This window comes from Penicilliopsis zonata (genome assembly GCF_001890105.1).
Source record: "Penicilliopsis zonata CBS 506.65 unplaced genomic scaffold ASPZOscaffold_15, whole genome shotgun sequence".
Taxonomy (NCBI): Eukaryota; Fungi; Ascomycota; class Eurotiomycetes; order Eurotiales; family Aspergillaceae; genus Penicilliopsis; species Penicilliopsis zonata.
The window spans coordinates 196,300-215,057 of NW_019208924.1; the positions used below are offsets into that span (position 1 = coordinate 196,300).

At 50.8% G+C, this 18,758-nt stretch overlaps 11 protein-coding genes and 1 non-coding gene across 12 annotated transcripts; 6 read left to right on the top strand and 6 right to left on the bottom strand.

The window, feature by feature from the left end:
- The first annotated feature begins 74 nt into the window (after window positions 1–74).
- On the top strand, window positions 75–1,465 carry ASPZODRAFT_135429 (hypothetical protein). The gene is made up of 5 exons (XM_022723794.1): window positions 75–208; window positions 273–524; window positions 648–895; window positions 950–1,316; window positions 1,391–1,465. Exons 1-4 carry the CDS (start codon window positions 168–170, stop codon window positions 1,243–1,245), a joined length of 837 nt encoding a protein of 278 aa, XP_022578509.1. The 5' UTR covers window positions 75–167; the 3' UTR covers window positions 1,246–1,316; window positions 1,391–1,465.
- A 411-nt stretch (window positions 1,466–1,876) lies between these two features.
- On the top strand, window positions 1,877–3,477 carry ASPZODRAFT_18775 (hypothetical protein; the record flags this gene model as incomplete). Its single annotated transcript, XM_022727289.1, has 5 exons — window positions 1,877–1,952; window positions 2,024–2,189; window positions 2,264–2,600; window positions 2,671–2,962; window positions 3,380–3,477. The coding sequence occupies 5 exons, from the start codon at window positions 1,877–1,879 to the stop codon at window positions 3,475–3,477; spliced, it is 969 nt and encodes a 322-aa protein (XP_022578510.1).
- A 110-nt stretch (window positions 3,478–3,587) lies between these two features.
- ASPZODRAFT_72227 (hypothetical protein) lies at window positions 3,588–4,770 on the top strand (the record flags this gene model as incomplete). The annotated part of the gene is made up of 3 exons (XM_022729813.1): window positions 3,588–3,955; window positions 4,043–4,485; window positions 4,562–4,770. 3 exons carry the CDS (start codon window positions 3,588–3,590, stop codon window positions 4,768–4,770), a joined length of 1,020 nt encoding a protein of 339 aa, XP_022578511.1.
- A 342-nt stretch (window positions 4,771–5,112) lies between these two features.
- ASPZODRAFT_101838 (hypothetical protein) lies at window positions 5,113–7,134 on the bottom strand (the record flags this gene model as incomplete). The annotated part of the gene is made up of 7 exons (XM_022720796.1): window positions 7,029–7,134; window positions 6,793–6,926; window positions 6,612–6,735; window positions 6,348–6,554; window positions 5,918–6,301; window positions 5,481–5,848; window positions 5,113–5,414 (listed from the first exon to the last, which is right to left on the bottom strand). The coding sequence occupies exons 2-7, from the start codon at window positions 6,884–6,886 to the stop codon at window positions 5,113–5,115; spliced, it is 1,479 nt and encodes a 492-aa protein (XP_022578512.1). The 5' UTR covers window positions 6,887–6,926; window positions 7,029–7,134.
- A 923-nt stretch (window positions 7,135–8,057) lies between these two features.
- On the top strand, window positions 8,058–9,347 carry ASPZODRAFT_135434 (hypothetical protein). The gene has a single exon (XM_022723795.1). It carries the CDS (start codon window positions 8,369–8,371, stop codon window positions 9,221–9,223), a length of 855 nt encoding a protein of 284 aa, XP_022578513.1. The 5' UTR covers window positions 8,058–8,368; the 3' UTR covers window positions 9,224–9,347.
- A 40-nt stretch (window positions 9,348–9,387) lies between these two features.
- On the bottom strand, window positions 9,388–10,694 carry ASPZODRAFT_135436 (hypothetical protein). The gene is made up of 3 exons (XM_022723796.1): window positions 10,575–10,694; window positions 10,123–10,503; window positions 9,388–10,066 (listed from the first exon to the last, which is right to left on the bottom strand). Exons 1-3 carry the CDS (start codon window positions 10,638–10,640, stop codon window positions 9,833–9,835), a joined length of 681 nt encoding a protein of 226 aa, XP_022578514.1. The 5' UTR covers window positions 10,641–10,694; the 3' UTR covers window positions 9,388–9,832.
- Window positions 10,695–11,333: 639 nt separating this feature from the next.
- Window positions 11,334–12,561, top strand: ASPZODRAFT_135437 (hypothetical protein). Its single transcript, XM_022723797.1, has 3 exons — window positions 11,334–11,661; window positions 11,728–11,895; window positions 11,982–12,561. Exons 1-3 carry the CDS (start codon window positions 11,395–11,397, stop codon window positions 12,108–12,110), a joined length of 564 nt encoding a protein of 187 aa, XP_022578515.1. The 5' UTR covers window positions 11,334–11,394; the 3' UTR covers window positions 12,111–12,561.
- ASPZODRAFT_135438 (hypothetical protein) lies at window positions 11,982–13,273 on the bottom strand. The gene is made up of 2 exons (XM_022723798.1): window positions 12,625–13,273; window positions 11,982–12,561 (listed from the first exon to the last, which is right to left on the bottom strand). Exons 1-2 carry the CDS (start codon window positions 13,105–13,107, stop codon window positions 12,403–12,405), a joined length of 642 nt encoding a protein of 213 aa, XP_022578516.1. The 5' UTR covers window positions 13,108–13,273; the 3' UTR covers window positions 11,982–12,402.
- A 63-nt stretch (window positions 13,274–13,336) lies between these two features.
- ASPZODRAFT_122141 (hypothetical protein) lies at window positions 13,337–14,319 on the bottom strand. The gene is made up of 3 exons (XM_022721313.1): window positions 13,884–14,319; window positions 13,586–13,832; window positions 13,337–13,525 (listed from the first exon to the last, which is right to left on the bottom strand). Exons 1-3 carry the CDS (start codon window positions 14,134–14,136, stop codon window positions 13,405–13,407), a joined length of 621 nt encoding a protein of 206 aa, XP_022578517.1. The 5' UTR covers window positions 14,137–14,319; the 3' UTR covers window positions 13,337–13,404.
- Window positions 14,320–14,681: 362 nt separating this feature from the next.
- Window positions 14,682–15,764, bottom strand: ASPZODRAFT_72634 (hypothetical protein; the record flags this gene model as incomplete). The annotated part of the gene is made up of 2 exons (XM_022729851.1): window positions 14,682–15,647; window positions 15,705–15,764. 2 exons carry the CDS (start codon window positions 15,762–15,764, stop codon window positions 14,682–14,684), a joined length of 1,026 nt encoding a protein of 341 aa, XP_022578518.1.
- Window positions 15,765–16,760: 996 nt separating this feature from the next.
- On the top strand, window positions 16,761–18,486 carry ASPZODRAFT_72780 (hypothetical protein; the record flags this gene model as incomplete). The annotated part of the gene is made up of 2 exons (XM_022729860.1): window positions 16,761–17,101; window positions 17,157–18,486. The coding sequence occupies 2 exons, from the start codon at window positions 16,761–16,763 to the stop codon at window positions 18,484–18,486; spliced, it is 1,671 nt and encodes a 556-aa protein (XP_022578519.1).
- A 199-nt stretch (window positions 18,487–18,685) lies between these two features.
- On the bottom strand, window positions 18,686–18,757 carry ASPZODRAFT_t125. The gene has a single exon. It is a non-coding gene; the product is annotated as a tRNA-Ala (tRNA).
- Between the last annotated feature and the right edge of the window lies 1 nt (window position 18,758).

The window sequence follows — 18,758 nt, forward strand, 5'->3', positions numbered from 1 at the left end:
TGCAATGTTTTCGCGGCTTCACACCGCCCGAGGAGAAGCCCGCAGGTGAGAGCGATTGTATCTGTCCATCAACCGCGGGGTGTGCGTTGTTTACTGACAATTGGGTGATTTGAAGTACGTTTCCTTGACCGGCTCAGAGGAATATCTTCGCAACCACAGCTTCCAAAATGTCCACCGTTACCGCAACGGCGCTGCAAAGCTCGCGTCCGTGAGTAGTCCCGCCGGGAAAGCTGATGCATCTCAGCAGGCTGAGTCTAACATTCATTGTCTAGGCCCATCCTGCCCAAGAATTTCTCTGCGAAGCAACCGGAGACGATCCGTCTGTACCCTCTCTCAAACTACACCTTTGGTACGAAAGAGACGCAGCCGGAAGAAGACCCCTCGGTGCTGGCGCGGCTGAAGCGTCTCGAGGAACATTACGAGAAACATGGCATGCGACGCACCTGCGAGGGTATCCTGGTGTGCCATGAGCATAACCACCCACACGTCCTGATGCTGCAGATTGCAAACGCCTTCTTCAAGCTGTATGTCTTTAGTTTCCTTGTTCTTTTCTTTCTCCTGGGGAAGTGTTTTTTTGTGTGTGTGTGTGTGTGTGAGAGAGAGAGAGAGAGAGAGAGAGAGAGAGAGAGAGTATTGACGTCGCGCAGACCCGGTGATTATCTCCACCATGACGACGACGAGGTCGAGGGCTTTAAGAAGCGGCTCAACGAACGGCTCGCTCCTGTGGGGTCGCAGTTCTCGGGAGAGGGGGTAAATGAGGACTGGGAAGTCGGCGATACCCTGGCGCAGTGGTGGCGGCCTAATTTCGAGACCTTCATGTACCCGTTTCTTCCGGGCCATGTCACTCGACCAAAGGAGTGCAAGAAGCTTTATTTTATTCAATTGCCCAAGAAGAGTAATTCTCCTTCCTTTTCTCTTTCTTTCTTTCTTTCTTGCTAATAAGTATTAGAGGTGCTCTCCGTTCCGAAGAACATGAAACTTCTCGCCGTCCCGTTGTTCGAACTCTACGATAACACAGGCCGCTACGGCCCGCAGCTCTCGGCGATTCCGCACTTGCTGTCCCGGTATAACTTCGAGTTCGTGGATGAGAACGACAACATCGTTGCCGTCACGCCGGGGACCCCTCTACATGAAGACCAGGTCCCTCGGACCAAGGTCCTTGCGGGCGATGGTGTGGATGATGGGCAGGATACGGGCATGGCAGATCTCCCGGCTGAAGGGGGAAATGGCGAGAGTGCCCAATAAACGAATCCAGCCAGTGGGATAAACAAATGAACGAGTCACTTTGTTGTCTATCAGGTGCCTAGGGTGGTCAGGTACGGCAATTCTTTTGGCCTGATGATTCGAGTGAGAGGGAAGGCTAATTCCTCTCTTTTCTTTTGGTCTCTAGGGCAAAAGCGACTTCTCATGTATTGTGCTTTATAGGAGATGATGGTTTTTCCAATCGGTTGGCGTTTTCAGGAGCGAGAACATTTATCATTTACACTGTCAGTTCAGACAAATGGGATTATCCAAGTCGTACAGGGGGAGGAAGGCCCCTTCAATCTATCAACTGTCTTCTGTCAAATCTCCTAGCTAAGGCCATGCCATGCCTTTCTAACTGCCATACTTCATATACCCCAAATGAGGATTCAGAAATATACTGCCCTTCCGCTTTGCATGACAGGCTGAGACAGTCGATCATTCCTCGGGTTCTTCTTTGGAATTCTGGCAGCTGACTGGAATCCAGAACCAAGGGGCATCCTCATATCCAAGTAGATCATTATAGCAGACAGCCTTGTTCTGATTTTCTAGATTGCAGGTCAGTTGAGCAATGGGTTTGAGGAAGAGAATATCAGTATAAGGTTCTCAAAAAAAATTCTTTATAGATATAACCATGCTTCTGTTTCAGGTTCTGGCATCAACCTTTGCTGGTGCAGCGCTTGCAGCCCCTTGGTCGCTAGAGAAGCAGGGTACGATACAGCCCGATAAGAAGACAATCGACAATCTCTGGTTCTATGTGCTGACGCCTTAAGCTGTACAGCTGTCTCCTCGGAGGTCCTGGGTAGATTGACGTTGTTTGCAGAATACTCTGCCGCCGCATACTGCACGTCCAATCTCAACTCCTCCGGTACCAGAGTTTCTTGTGCAGCTGGCAATTGCCCGGCCGTGGAGTCTGCTTCAACGACCACTCTAGACGAGTTCGACGAGTACGTACGGGGGTTTCCCCCTTTCTTCATCTCAGCCGTCATGACATGTTAAGACCCCCCTGGCTTATAGTTAGGGTCTTGTCCTTTGGAGACGTGGCTGGGTTCACAGCGGTCGATTCGACGAACAAGGTCATCGTCGTTTCGTTCCGGGGCTCTCGAACCCTCTCCACATGGCTGGCAGACCTCGTTTTCGACCAGGTGAACGCCAGCAGCATCTGCGTCGGTTGCGAAGTCCACAGTGGGTTCTGGGGGTCGTGGCAGACCGTCGCGAGCGATGTGACTGCACAGGTAGAGTCGGCCGTGGCTCGATACCCTGGCTTTTCGGTCGTTTTCACCGGCCACAGCTTCGGGGCTGCAGTGGCAACCCTGGGCGCGGCTGTTCTGCGTCACTCCGGACACAAGATTGAGCTGGTAAAGATCGAGTGCCTTTATTTTTTTTGTCATTTCCTGCTGCTGATGTGATGTGATCGATCTTATATAGTACACCTACGGGTGTCCACGCGTCGGAAATAAGGCTCTGGCGACCTTCATCACAGCCCAGAGCCCCAACTACCGTGTCACGCACACAAACGACGTAGTTCCCAAAGTACCGCCTCGTCTATTCGGGTTCAGCCATCCCAGTCCCGAGTATTGGATCAGGAGCGGCGACTCTGCTGCGGTCTCTGCCTCCGATATCAGTGTTGTCGAGGGCATTGATTCTACCGCTGGGAACACCGGCGCTGCTGGGGCCAGTGCAGATGCCCATGCTTGGTATATAGTGAATATTGATAAGTGTAAGTAGATAATGATCAATCTCTGTGAGACGTACCTAGATAGCAGGCTTGGAATAGCACACCAGACTGAAGGTATACAGACCTTGGTACTTAGCTGGAATTAGTACAGATCTGTAGTCATCTGTTAAATATGAATAATTCGAAAAGAGAAGGCTTAATTGTTTAACGCTCTATTCGATCTTCCAAGTTCCTCGATTTCTGGTAGATTAAGATCTGCTCATAAACAAAGTATTGCCTGACAGCGGTTCGCGCCCGCCGCTTGGCAGTTGAGCTTTCGTGTCCAAAAGATATCCTCATTCCCTCAACCACCACCCTTCTGCGTGGGCTGTGTCTGGTCGTCAGCAATATATACAGACAATAAATATTGTCGGGGTATTGGCGAGACTCGGGAGAAACGCGCTCCCAAACTGATGTCAGGCTCCTCTACACCAACCTCCGTCTCGCGCTTCTGCTACGCATCCTCGGAGACAATAATACGGCTGCACTGTCTGGCCCCTCTCGGCGTGCGGACATGATTTGCTTCGATCTCTTGAAACATCCAATCCAACCAGGTTCTCTACACCAAACCATTCATCGCCGACAGTCTCCTCGCTGACCCATTCCTTGCCTGAAACCACGACGAAACATGCTCTCCCGCAATCCCCGCCGCCGCAATAAAATCAACGCCATCCTCACCACGATATTCATCATCTTTGCGCTATATTTCTTCTTCTTCGCCGATTCCAAGTCTGCCCGAGTGTCTGTTCCCAAGAAAGATGATCTACGACAACACTCGTCACACCCAGTGGCCCAGGCGAGTCCATCGCAACGGCCACCGCAATCACAACAGACAATACACAAAGCTATGGTCATGGCAAGCGTGAAGAGCGATAATACTTCATGGCTATTTGAGCTGTTCCCTGATTGGCATAAAAGCATTTATATGGTGGATGACATGTCGGCCAAGTTGACAGTACCGAGGAATAAAGGGAGAGAATCGATGGCATACTTGACGTGAGTGATCTTCAAAGACTATAGAGAGAGAGAGAGAGAGATCTTAAAAGATATAGCTGCTAACCAGAAAATTCTTTCACATAATAGTTATATCATCGACAACTACGACAACCTCCCTGATCTAATACTCTTCATTCACCCCCAACGATACCAATGGCACAACGACGACCCATACTATGATGGTGTGCCCATGCTTTCCAATTTCCAGGTCCCATACCTCGAAGAACAAGGCTACGTCAACCTTCGCTGCGCCTGGACCTTAGGTTGTCCTTCGGAAATCCACCCATTCTCCGACACCCATCGCGAGGACGTGCACGCAGGGGAGTACTTCAAGAACGGATTCATGGAGTTGTTCCCGGGCGTGGAAGTACCTGATTCAGTAGGTGTCTCATGCTGCGCGCAGTTTGGCGTCACGCGCACCAAGATCAGAGAACGCCCGAGAAGCGATTACCAGCGCTTCAGGAAGTGGTTGCTTGAGACCCCGCTTCCCGATGATTTAAGTGGGAGGATAATGGAGTATTCGTGGCACAGTACGTTATCCGGGAACTGCTAAGTGTATCTGTGCACTTGTGTCATTTGGTTGCTAATGCATACGGCTCCGTCTAGTGATTTTCGGCAAAGGCCCTGTGCATTGTCCAACTGCCCAAGAATGCTACTGCAAGGTCTTCGGCTTGTGTGATCTTTCCTGCCCGGGTCAAGGAGCATGCGCTGGTCGCTACATCCTCCCGCCCTATTCTTCTTTGCCGCAAGGTTGGCCATATATCGGCTGGAAGGGCCAGCAACAGGACCCGTCTTTCGGGTTACCAGAAGTATAATCAGTACTCTTGGAAACGCGTCGAGCGATGAATGAAGTCTTTTCAAGGGGTAATTGGATATTGAACCTAGTCTGAACTCAACGTCTATGCCGAGGATTAGCTTAACTCATTAAGCTGCCCATCTCCTGGATGTCAGAATGTGCTGCTTCGATACAATGGACAGATCAGGCACAGGAATAACAGCCAATTATCTCAGCAGGATTTACTACAATGTACAATACAGATGCATGCAGTTACGAATGATGAATCTCAACACACCAGAAATCCAGAAACCAACTCTTGGCTTCTTGAAGTATTATACATTACACATGGGGCTTTCTGGTTCTATCTATATACCTAATTCTATCTATCTAATAGCACTTGCTCGCGCCTCCAAGCCAGGAGAGCAACCAGAATCTGTGCAGCAGAGAGGGCGCCCACTACCTTCATCTGCATGTTATAAGCCTCTGCAAAGACGAGGGTCGTCGAGGACTGAGTGCTCGATACTCGATCATGGATGTCTTTAGCGACATCAAACAATGCCTTCAAATCAAGACTCTGAGATGCATGGGACATGATATAACGCCGGAAAACACTATTGGCGATGGCGACTCCCAGGGCACCTCCGAGAGTGCGGAGTTGTAATGTTGTTCCTATCGCTGGGCCTATGAATCAATCAGTCAATGCTCTCTGACAAGCAAAGGAAAAAAAGAGAAACTGAAGAAGCTTACGCTGATCTTCCGTCCTTATCACCTGCGGAACCATCATACACAGACACGCAATGGAGGTGCCCATCCCCAACCCTGTCATGACAAAATATCCATACTGGCCCGGCCAGAGATGCGACGAGGTCGTAATTTCTGAATACAGGAACATCCCGATGGTTTGCAGAGAAGCGCCTAGAAGCAGAATATAGACAAAGGGTATCCTGAAGTTGTTGGCCAGGATGGTGGTAAGCATCGTTCCGAGAGGCTGCACGGCCGTGTAGGCCAGGATCCTCACCCCGGCGTCTAGAGGGGTAAGTTGGTTGACGAGCTGCAGGCGCTGGGGGATCTGAATCAGCGTGATCATCATCGCAGATCCGGTCAGGAAGAAGCCTCTGTGTTTTTGGTTAGCCAGGGGACATTCATTATTGTTTATTTCGAGATGATATGTCCCAGTCACTCACAGTACGACGGCTAAACGGACTCGGTTCTGTATCAAGGACCATGGAATCAGAGACTCAAGGTTTGCCTTGTCCTGTTCCTGACCGATAGACCATTGCCAGGCGAACAGGCCTACCCAGGCCACACCCGACAGACCAAGGCATACGATGGTGGATCCTGAAGACCAGCCGTAGCGCACGTCTGCTTCGGTCAGGGCTGCGACAAGGAGAAAGGACGCGGCCAGAAGGAGACCCATCCCGAAGAGATCCAGGGTTTTCAGGCTCGGTATCTTGTCGTGTATCATCTCGCGGAAACTTGCATATGCAGGCGGGTCCTCACAGTGACGGGGGAAGTGAGTCGGGATGGAAATGCAGATAAGCACGTAGGCAATCGCGCCAACGGGAACACTATTCCGGTCAGCTTAATGAAAGCAAAGAGACAGGAAGCACTTACTGGAAAAGAAATATCCATCGCCATGCATGCACGGAGCTCAACGCTCCTCCAAAGATTGATCCGAGCATGAGGCCCAGAGACACCACCGAACCGGCTACTATGCTCACAATATAACTTTTGCTGGGGGCTGCGATGCGAACAAATGCGAATAGGCTGAGCGAGTAGAGGCCCGACCCGCCTACGCCTTGAAACGCCCGACATATGATTCTGGAGTGATCAGTCTATCTTCTTCTTCTTCTTTCTTTCTGCCCCGGTTGAACTTACAATTGACTCATGGTCTGTGACGCTCCACACCCTCCAGAGAACGCGATGAATATTGTCAATGCAGCTAGCAAGGCTGGTTTAGTGCCGAAGGCATCGTTCAGTTTCGTCCACACCTTGAGGAATCCTGAGACTACGTTAGGAGAGATTGCAAGAGGGCGATGCGAATGCAGGGTTACGGTACCCGTGTATGTCAAGAGGTATGCAGTGATCACCCAGCTGCTCTGCCAGAATTGATCGAGGTCATCGGTGATGGATATCAACGAGGTGCTGACCATCGCGGTTTCGACGCTGGGTAGGAAAAGACTGAATCCGAGTCTGACGATATCAGCAGCCAATTCGAAAACAGAACAAGCGAAAGAAAAACTATCAAAAGACCTGGAAAAGAGGAGGGTATCTGTCTTTTTTTTTCATCCATACCCAAAACATGCAGTCAGCAAATGCAATCCATAAAAGTATGGACCACTGTCGTCGGACAGGGCTTCTTGACTCGTATTGCGATCATCGTTCCGGGTGGCCGTCTGCGTGGATGAGTCGGGCATGTATAAGACTTTTCTTTTCACTGAAGTTTCACCTGTGAAGAAGTACGGAGCGGCGTTCGTCGACTGAATTCTGCACTGCTGCTGCGAGTCATGATGACCCCAACCCCAGGTGGAAAAAGCCGACCAGATGTACCCCGAAAACTGCACCCGAAGAAGCGAGACGAGACACTCGACCGATGATGAAAGACACGCGAGGGATGAAAGACAAACTCTTAAGTCAACCACCAGACCGGCCTTGCATGGTAGAAGCGCGACTGCTTGCGTGGTTGGGAGCAAGGCATCGAAGACAATTCACACACACACACCACACACGTTTCATCCAGATCCAGAGTCTATTAAGATGTATGGTATGGTTGGCCCTAGTTTTATTTTCTTTTTTCTCCAGCAAAACTGCATCTTTGTCTTTGTCTTGTCTTATTCTTGCCCCTGCCTACGCCAACCACGCTGTGCTGGGGGCTGGAGCGGTGTGATAAGAGCGCAAGGCATACATTAACCATCACAATGGGTCCTAAAATATGGTCAGGGCCAGGATCGAGCGTTGAGATATAAGAGAGGTACCTTTTTCTTTCCCTTCTGTGTTGATTCTCAGAGACAACATTGACACCACAGCACGGAGGAGGAATGACTACCTACGGGTTCATGGCATACATATCCCTTGGATGACATCTGATACACCTACCACGCAAGGGCGAAAGTCCATCGCAGTGATGCAATTGGTAACGGATTTGGCAAAAGGTATCAGATCAAAATTAGAGGTTCTGCAGTCGATTGTGTAATTGTCGGTCGTCGATAGGTGAAGTTCTTCTAGGCTCAGTAAGGACAGAGCTGTGTATTTTAATTCATAATCTTACTTTATGCAAAGGACCCGAAGTCAAGCTAGATTCAAGCTATTGTCAGTCTTTTGCATGCCTTATTTCCATGGTAGGAGTACAAAGGAGTACAGTGCTTCTTGGTAAGGTCTACTGTATGCGGAGACAAAAACAGTCATTCTAGGATGAGTTTCTCCCCGCACTCGAACCAACTCCGCTCCGACTTCATCGGCGATATTTTCCGCCTTATTATCGCGTTCCAGTCTCACAGTATAATAGTTATCTTTTCACTTGGTTGACTTTAATCCCTTCCGTTCAAATCGTCCGAACCTTTTACGCTTGAGCTCAGCGCAGGCGCTGAGCAAGTAGTCTTTTGAAAGAACAGACAAAAAGTCAACCTTCCCCCGCAATGCTCATCATCGGACTGACGGGTTCTATCGCCACGGGCAAATCGACAGCCTCCTCTCTACTGGCCTCGCCGCCCTACTCACTCCCAATCATCGATGCGGATCTCATCGCGCGCCGTGTTGTCGAACCTGGCACCCCAGGGTACAACGCGATTGTCAACTACTTTGGACCCACGACGCCGGACCTGCTGCTCCCCGCAGAAGAAGAAGATACCTCCAAGGACGGAAATGGCAAGTCGGGACGGCAAAAGCAACAGCAACCGCTGAACAGACCTGCACTGGGCCGGCGGGTGTTTGGCGACAGCGAGGAGCGGCGACGCGACCGGATGATCCTGAACAAGATCGTGCACCCGGCGGTGCGATGGGAGATCTACAAAGCCCTCGCACGCGAATATCTGCGGGGCTCGTGGGCGGTGGTGCTGGATGTGCCGCTCCTGTTCGAGAGCGGGATGGATCTCATCTGCGGGTCGGTCGTGGTGGTGGGCGTGAGGGATCCGGCTGTGCAGATGCAGCGCCTGCGCGCGCGCGATCCGCACCTCAGCGCCGAGGACGCGGAGAATCGGGTCCGCAGCCAGGGAGACGTCAGGGGGAAAGTCGCCCGGGCCGAGTATCGCGGTGGTGCCGTCAGCAGCGCGAGGGGCCTCGCCGTGTGGAACGATGGCGACAAGGCCGATCTCGAGGCAGAGCTCGCCAAGGCCATGACCCTCATCCGGGCGAGCAGTCCGCGCTGGTGGTCGTGGCTGCTGCTCCTGGCGCCGCCGTTGGGGGTGGTCGTTGCAACTTGGAACGTGGCCTGCAATTTCATGAACCGGAAGAGCTGGGACAAGATGAAGAGGGAAGAGAAGGCGAAGCTGTGACCATTTTATACAGACCATCTGGTGGTTAATACGGAAATCATATTTGTACATCTTTACAGGACGAATTTAATTAATGCATCTTATCTGGGCCTGTCTTCTCACTGAAGATCTCCCATCTTGTCATAACAGCTACAGTCGTATTTGTTTTTTGATACCAACTGCCGGCGTTCTCTAAACCCTCCACTGAAATGTGACTAATTATGTTGGGCGAAAAGACTGGGAGAAAGTAGACAGCACTGTCCGCTCTCAGTAGCAGTGTTCCGCCCCGCCAGCTTCGCAGGCTGTGTCCCATGTCCTCTGCAGGTAAGAATTGTCGCGAAGACTTTCGACAGTAAGCAGGACCACCCTCCCATCGTTGATTATCCTGCCAACGAGGCGTCGATGCTGCTATAAGCATGTCTTGGTCATAAAGTAATATACCATATTCAATGTGCAGATCTGGATAAGAGAAGATGGCATCTCCAAGTTGATCGTTCCCTAGAGGGTTAATGAAAGCAATATTGATCCCTACTCAAAACGCCCATACCAAAACGCCAATGCTCATCCGTAACGCCGCATGTAATCTCAGGGAAATATAGGCCGGTATCTGACTGAGTCCAAGAGATCGGTTTATCTGTTCTTGCGTTTCTTCTGGGATTTGCTACTTCCAATGAGGGCCTGACGTCCACCTGATATACTAGTGAGATTCGACAGTTTGACCTCCCTGTGTGGCTTTTTCGTCTGGTTCTTCTGTGCCGCCTGCGCCTTGGCTCTCCGAATCATCGCTTCGACGTTAGACGGATCGGCCAGATCGGCGTCACCATCTTCTTCTCCCTCTTCATCCGCCTCGCCGCCATCCTGCGTCTGGAAATGCTACTGATTAATAATAGGGTCTCGCAATCGAGTTCACGGGTCCATACCTTCTTGGATTTCCGCTGGTAGTTACCGAAACATTTTCGCCCACCAAGCATTGTATCTTCATCCTCGGCATCTAGAGAATCGGCAGCAATGACCAAAGGGCTCTGGGCACGTTGGTAGCTCGATTCTGCAGTTTCCGGGAAGTCCAGCACCCATTCTGTTTCGCCCGCTTCGGCAGCCTGGCGGGCAATGGCTTCTCGACGTTTATCTTCCTCGGCGGCAATCGCAGCAGAAATGGCCTCGAGATCAGACGACCTCGGCGCCGCAGGACTCTGTTGCTGATCGCGGCCTGCATGTTTTGGGCGCTTCGGTGTGGGAGAACGGCTCTCCTCTGCCGATACACCTGGGGAATCTTTCTTTCCGGCAGCAGCACGCTGCATAAACTGTTCAGGGGCAACGATATCAGCTCTGAGTAGAATCAAAAAGCAGAGGTACTGGAATCGCAAAGGCCTACCTTCATTGTCAGAAGTCGAGAAGACATAGTCTTCTCAGGCTTTGCCCCAGCTGCAGGGCCGGGCATGATGACGGTTCTGTTCTTGAATAATCAAAATAATGATATATATCAGGTAACAGAGATCTGAGGGTCTCCCTAGTCCTGGTATCAGCGTTCAGACCGCGATGAAGCCAAATTAAATAGAAAGTTGAACTTTTTGCAGGTGAGAGGCTTGGGCAGCCTGCGCTTTCCTGTGTTTGGTAAAGTGCCGCAGCGATAAGATAAAGCAATAATTCAATACAGAGGCAGTAACTGAGCATAGCGTAGGTAGTGTATGGAGTAACTAATAGTAAGAATACCTACGTACCTCTAAGTAGTAAGAAGGTAAGTTACCTAGTAGACAGGTAGATAAATGATTACTAGCAGTATATTGATTCTCCATATCTGTCTCAATTGTACTGAATTCGTCATTGGTCTTATCCCTACAACCAGATCCTACCGACACCAGAGAGGGCTAATTTTAGGAAAACAGATTGAACCCCATCAAGAATAGACATACTATCCATATACCCAGTTTTGATCAATATAAAGGGTTGATATAAAAAGAAAGTCGCATAAAAATGCACTCTGTAATGGGAACTCTCAGAGTGGTCAGCGACCGCCCGCATCAAGCGCGGGAGCAACGCCGATTGGCCGAACAAGCGGTCGCGCGAGCTCCCGCAAACCTCACCTTTCGATCCCGACCAGCCCTTCGTGAGGTGTTGTTCTTTCGACCGACTCCACGCCGCGAGCCTTCCTCGGTACTCTGTGTCCGTCAACGGGGAGTTCAAGTCTTTCCACCATGCTGTCCTCTGCTCGCTGCCGAATTGCGGCGGTGTCCGCCCGCTCTGCCGGCTTCGTCGCCCGTGCCAGCTACTCCTCGACCATCCCTCGTCTACAGGCCAACGTTCCCCAAGCCAATACTCCCTTGGCGGAGGTTTCCGAGGCCGCCGAACGCAGCCGTGAGCTTCAGGCCCCCAACCGCGCCAACACATGGGCTGCCAGCCAGCGCCCGCGGGCGGAGGCCATGTCTGGCCCTCGGTTCGAGCAGACCGTGATGGAGATGCAGGTGAGTAGTCAGAAAGAAGACTGAATGGGAGAATGGATGAGCATTTTACTAATTCTCATGATACAGCCCCAACCTATGGCTGCCATTGAGCTCATTCACAAACAACCCGTCCGGTGGACCAAGAAGAGAGTTGTCGCATGCGACGGCGGCGGTGGTCCGCTGGGACACCCCAAGGTCTTCATCAACACGGATAAGGCTGAGATCGCTACTTGCGGCTACTGCGGCGTTCCCTTCGTATGTGAATCTCTATTTCTATTTCTTCAATCCCAGGCAATTTTCATTTGAGCGAAGACGACGGAAGACTAACACACAATTCCCAGGCCCATGAACAACACCGTGCATACCTCGAGTCCCTCCCCGCAACCAGCTACCCGCTCAAGGCAACGGGCGATTCCGCTGAGGTGAACGAGACCCAGCGCGTCACGGAAGGAGGATTAGAGCAACGGTAGACTATGTTTCTTTGTTGTGGGTTGGCGTTGATCACTTGTTTCCCTTGCCTATCTTTTCTGCTGTGTGCCTTGGGGGATAATTATATTCTTATCGGCCATTTTTGTACAGTTCAGACCAGCCAGATCGATAGACGTAGTGTCAGAGTAAAAGATCTCTTGATTGTCTGCATTTCACCGTCTCAGATTTACCCGCCTAAACCACATGACCTATAATTTGCATCTTTTTATACACATATGCCCACAGAAAATTTTTCTATCCAAGGTTCATTCGCATAAGCCCTCTATCAGCCCGTCAAGCCTTCTCGCCCTGGATAGTCGCGACGACGCGACGGCTGTGCCTGCTCGCCCGGAACTCCAAGTACCAAATTCCCTGCCACGTCCCAGTCGCCAACCGGCCGTTTGTGATGGGGATATTGAGCGATGCGCCAATAAGCGCGGATTTAATGTGTGCCTAACAATTAGAAGGGGAAAAAAAACACATTCTCCAGAGAGAGAGAGAGAAAAAAAAACTTACAGGCATGTCATCCTCTCCCTCGGCGGAATGGCGATATAACGTCCCCTTCTTATCCGTTGGGGCGATACGGTCCAGGGCATCGCTCATGTCGGCACGAACGTCCTCGTCCCAGTTCTCGTTCAGAGAAAGGGCACAGCTTGTGTGTTGGATGAAGAGGTTCAGCATGCCGACCTTGTACTCGCGCAGCTCGGGCAGTTCCTGAAGGACATTGTCGGTGATGAGGTAGGAACCGCGGGCGCGGGAGGGGAGGGTAAACGTCTTTTGAAACCAGGTCATTGTTGGTGTTGTTGCTGCTGCTGCTGCTGTTGACGATATTTGATGGTGTGTTGGTTGCGGGGTGGACGACGGTGGGGTGGGAGATAAGAGAGACGAGAGCGGTTCAAGGACGATACGATGGATGCCGCCGATGAAGAAGCTGGGGAAGAGTGCGAAGAGAATAAGGAATTCCCACATCAGAAATCGACTCGATGGAAGAAATAGCATGGAAAGGGATTCCCCAGGGGTTTTGACATTGTTGTGGTTGTGAGTAGAGATATGGCGACGTCATCGGGTCTGATGTATCTGTTCCACGACATGGATCTTGATAAAGTACTGGGCATAAGCTGTATAGATATCTTAAATTATCTTGTTATTTATTTTATGATCGTAAGTTAACAAGGCTTGCTTGAAGATAGCTCGATTCGCCTTCTTGAGCACTATCGAAGGTAAGGCAATGGTTCTGTCTCTCTTCAGTGGTATGATATACAAATCTCATAATATTCAGCAGCAATACTCCAATGGCTAGGAATTCTTCTTCACATTGCCCCGATCATCCATCAATTCGCTGTCTTCGTCCATGCCTGACCATTTCTCAACCCCGTCCATGATTTCCAGACAACGTTCGCTATAGAAGATATGACAGCTATCGAATCAATTGCATATTCTTTTCATCTGTCGCAAGCGGTGATTGAACTTCCCTTACCTTGGGTAAAATGTCTTCATCGTGTGCAGCAGCTTATCCTCTCCAAAGTCAATTAATTCTGGGAAAATCAAGCATACATTGCGACCTTCATCCATAATCGGGCTGTGGCAGAAAGAGCAATATACTTTTGTTGGCGTCTCATATTCTCTGGTCTGGTGAGCAGATGAATAGAATGAGAGACCGGAAGCCCCTTTGGCAAAGAACATATCAGCCTTATGAAAAATTGCGGCCCATTGAAAGGGAGCTCCTATTCGAGTTAGTATCCATTGAACTTGATGTTTATAGCATTAATGCCTACCGTGCATGACTTGACATCCTCGACAGTGACAAAACTTGGCCTTGAGTGGCTTGTCTCTGTTCAAGTAGTATGCTATCTGCCCGCATTTGCATGTTCCTTTCCATTTGACGGGCCCAAACTCCTCGAGAGATTGAATCCGATATGGTGGGCGGTGCTTCCAGCTCTCTTCTTCTCCAGTGTCCTCGGAGATAATGTTGGTAACGGCGGGTTTGGGCAGTGGCGGTCCTACTGCACCTGTTGTATCATTGGCCATTGTCCCAGTACGCTTGTTAGGTGATGTATGTTGAGGTGCAGCGAGATGGTATGAGGAGGCGTTTCGGTTGAATGTTGGCCACTCTACTCAGCATAGACTGATGAGGTAACTCAGAATGGATCTAGACCATTCAAGAAAACATCTTGCCCATATTTCTGTACTGTGATAGCACCAGTATACCAGCGCTCTTCGTGAATAAACAAATATCTCATCTGTGAAGGAGAATAGCTCATAGAATGATGTCATGATGATATGCCTCGAGAGCAGTAGAAAAGTCCTGTATCTTCCTATTAGAAAATGAAGGAAACAGAGAGTCGGGTTTCAGAAATGAGATCCTTATAACTATTGTCCCTAGCGAGTTGTTTATTTTCCAATACGTCTGTCTTGAGTCCAGGAGGCCTTCCCTTTAGTGGTGGGCCGCATTAGGGAAAATGTAAACAATGAAATTGCACATGACATTTTTATGACTCAGACTCAGTATTCGGATTAGAAGAGGTCTCTAATCCAGTTTCTACATACAGGAAATATCTTCGCAGACAGGATACTCATTTACTCCCTTGCAACAGCCACCGCATACCAGCTTCAAAATCAACTGCCGCTTTCTTTCCCTGTGTCAACATTGGAAATATCCCCCAGAATATGTGTGGCATCCCAGGATAGAGATCCAGCTTTGTCTCGACTCCGTTGTCCTCTCGCAGCGTCTGTTCATAGATCAAGCTCTCATCACGGTTTTGATCCATGCCACAGACTTGGAAATAGGTTCTCGGGAGTCCCCTGTGGCCTGTGGGCCAGATAAAGGGCACAAACATTGGCGATTGCTCATCCCCCTGAGCCGAGTCAAGGAAGATTTTCTGGAGGGCAGGGCTGAGAACTGGGTCTTTCTGACACTCCTTTTGTGTACGGGAGAGATACATTTCTTTGTACTTCTCGGGCAGCGAAACGATGGTTCCCGGCGGGAGAATCGAGGGTGCTAGAAGAAATAGTCCAGTGATGGCAGATGTCAAGCCCTCGTCGCGGGCACGGTGGCTCAATACAGCGGACATGTTGCCTCCGGCCGAAGATCCCCCCACGACGAAACCTTGGGATAGAGAGACGCCAATCTCAGATTCGGCGTGAGAGGCAAGCCACAGCAGGGCATCCCATGCATCATTGATACTCGCCGGGAATGGGTCTTCAGGACCCTGACGATACGACGGTGCAACGCATATAGCTCCCAGCTTTTGCACTATCTGTCGACAGTGTCTTGCGGTGTCTTCTGGCGATCCAATCGTCCAACCACCACCATGGTAGTATACAACAAGCGGACGGGCAGTAGTAGATTTGTCAGTCGGCTCATAGATATGAGCACGCAGCTGGAATCCGTCTCGTGCTGAGAAGAAGATGTCCCGCTCCACAACTCCACTCTCTGGGTCTGGGCTCTTGTATAGACCTTTCATGTACAATCGCAGCCCTGCGATGACCCTGGAGGGGTCGGAAGAATCAACCTGTGGAATATGCGCTGTTTTCAAGTACTACAGGTATCATCAGCATCTTGTTCCACTCACAGAGTGTTTGTCTAGCTTGCTAACCTCTGTTAGTTCAGGATCCATGGCTGCAAGCTGCAGTCGTTCCTCCCGAGAAAGCGCCATTGTTCAATGTTTACACGGTAAATAGATAGTACGGTACCTCGGTAGCCAACTTCAACCTCTACTCTCGGCCATTCATATCCACAACTTAGGATTTCTCTCTGTTATATATTGTAATTGAACCTCGGTAGATCTCACTATAGTTACCATGCGGAGATAAGGGCTTATTTCCGGTCTATTGTCCCCAGCACGATGGATCTTCGTCTTCAGTCACCAGCGTCGCCGGAGATAATGGATAATAAATAGGTGAGATCTATTGAATTAAGTGAGCAGGAAAGGATGATGCTTGGAATATGTTTTATTCTGGGTAGATATTGTAAAATTGACATAATTGCACAACTGTTATAAGGGGGAAATCAAGACACCAAAATCGACTATATAGCAGCTATAGATATTCAATAGTAACTACCTATAGTCATGTTGTATTGAGTATGATGATTTCTGGTTAACTTACTAGTACAGGTCACTACTTGGTATCAAACAGAGGCACCTGGCCTGTAGTTACCTGTAGTTACCTAGCTACTTATAGTTAGGTAACTACCAGGTAGTTACTACACACAGTGCTTAGTGTACACTGTACACCCCAAGCTGACTCAGCATAATATTCTGTCATCTCTTCCCGCCGTCCGTGCACTGCTGACGCTGGACGCATGCTTAGTCATCTGTGTATACATGGAGGCTGTGTTTCAAGTTTCAAGAGTCCCTGAAAGCGACGGGCGCCAGTGGCTGGTCCAGGAGGTTACCCCTCGCCAACCACCGACAAAGAGTGTCTGGGACTGCAGACAGCCAAGGGAGCTGGTCTCTTTGAATCTTGCTGTACCCACTGCTAAGAGCTGCAGGCATTCTCTGGTGCTGCTGAATGAACTACTCAAAGGCTGTGTAAACACTCTTCACTAGAAGTCCCCCTTTTCTCTGTTGATACTGTCTTTCTTGCTCCTCTCACTGCTTCTTATCGATGCCTCTCCCCTGCCTGCCTCCAGTCTTCCTCTCCATTCAGCCATGAAGTTTCTAAAGCGACTGCGAAATCGTTCCAAACGCCGTGCGGGGCAAGCGGCCAGTTATGAGCATCTCCGCAGCGAGGGCCGCAAAGACCCCGTTTCGCTGCGTGCTGCTGGTGTTGGTGGTGGTGGTGGTGTTCCTGGTCGCGACCTGACGAAAGCTCTACCCCCAACGGTTCTATCGAAGATCTTCTCCTTTGTCTGTCCCCATGCGCTCGATGACAGCTACGATACCTCGGAGGAGTCCATGACCGAGGATGGCTGCATGTTGTGCGATATGCGCGATCTTGCAAACTGCGCCCAGGTCTGCCGACGTTGGAGGCCGGAAGCACAGGCTTTACTGTGAGTTTGGGTCTGCTAGATTCTTTGGCGTCGCGCGCTCATCTCTGTTTTCCAGGTATTCCCACGTCCGCATCGACGCTGTCCACTACTGCGAACTCGAGGTGGAACTGGCTGCCAAGCGGAAGCAACGCCATTTTGACCGGAATGGTGACCCCATAGATGCGCCGCAGGTCCGGCTCACCTTGCTGATGCGAACCGTCCGTGATTCGCAGGCCTTGGCCGACATGGTTCTGTCCTTGAGAATGCCCTATATGACGCGGGAGGCGAATAAGGCGGAACTGGCACGCACCATTTCGGTTCTCCCCAACCTCCGTTTTGTAGACCTCCCCGCGGGACTGTACGGCGATGATCCCAGCTGTCTCACCTTGAAGCAGGAGCTGATAGCTCGCTGCCCTGACCTTCGTCGCATGAGTTACCGACACGGCGCCGAAGGCAGTTTTGCTCGTCTACCAAACGTCCAATTGTGGGCCAACCTTGAAGTGCTTGAGCTGTCCGGGCTGTACGTGGACGACAACACCATCCGGTTTAGCCTTAGTTCCTTCCCGAAGTTGCGGGTTCTGACTTTGGAGGATCTGCCCTGGCTCGAGGACTCCCTGTTTGCGCCTAGTCAGTCGCTGCCTCAGTTCCCTGCTGTGCAGCGTCTGACTCTGCGCAACACCCCCAACCTCACGGCAAGCGGGCTTGTCGCTCTCCTTTCGGCCCCAGAAGTTCAACAGGCCTTGCTCTATCTGACCCTTTCGTCAACCGGCATTCTGCCTCAGGATCTCCACCGGGTGCTTTCAACCGCCCCCCGCCTTCGTGGCCTCCTCGTCACCCAGGAGGTGGCCCGCTCATTCCCAGCGGAACAGGTGCCCCAGCTGGCTTCCCAGTCCTTGACACTGTTGCACTACGAGATCACTTCCGATACCAGCGGAGCTTACGGCATGCAGCCTGTCGCCACCTCGTACTACACGTATCTCGTCGGGTCGCTCATATCCAACAAGCTCCCTTCTCTCCGGGACCTCTACGTCCGTGACGCAAATTTCCCAGAGACTCTCCTCCTCGCTCCTCCCCCACGTCTCCTAGCAGGCAGCGAGGCGCGCGGCCCGAACCCGTTCCGGACCGGCCTAGCTCGCCCGTTGAACGTCTACAGCAAAGGCCTGGACGAGTTCGAGTGGAACTTCACCCCGTACGAACCTCCCTCGACTCGCGGGAAGCGTGACAGTTTCACCCGGCCCGTGAGTCTACAGGACGCGCAACTGAGCCGGCCTTGGGGCGGTGATGCACGGAAGAGCGTCTTGGTCGGGAACGGCTTTGGCGGTTTCCTGGCCGTGCCAGTCGAGGATGGTCGGCCGAAGAGCAGTGGCGGATTCAAGAGAGATAGTCGTCAGGATATATGGCGGTGATGTGCATAGGACATGTTGGGTTTTTCTGGTAGTTAGTACATAACAAGGGACCTCTGATGTTAATATCATGACAGGGAGACTTATGCAATGATGATAACAGCAGTCAGAGACATCAATATTGTCTACCCGTAATCTAACTCTTGTATGCAAGGCTAAAAAAAACCAACTCATCATCAATCAACATGTTGAGAGCAAAAAATGGACTCGCGGGGAATCGAACCCCGGACCACTCCCATGCTAAGGGAGTATTATACCACTAAACCACAAGCCCA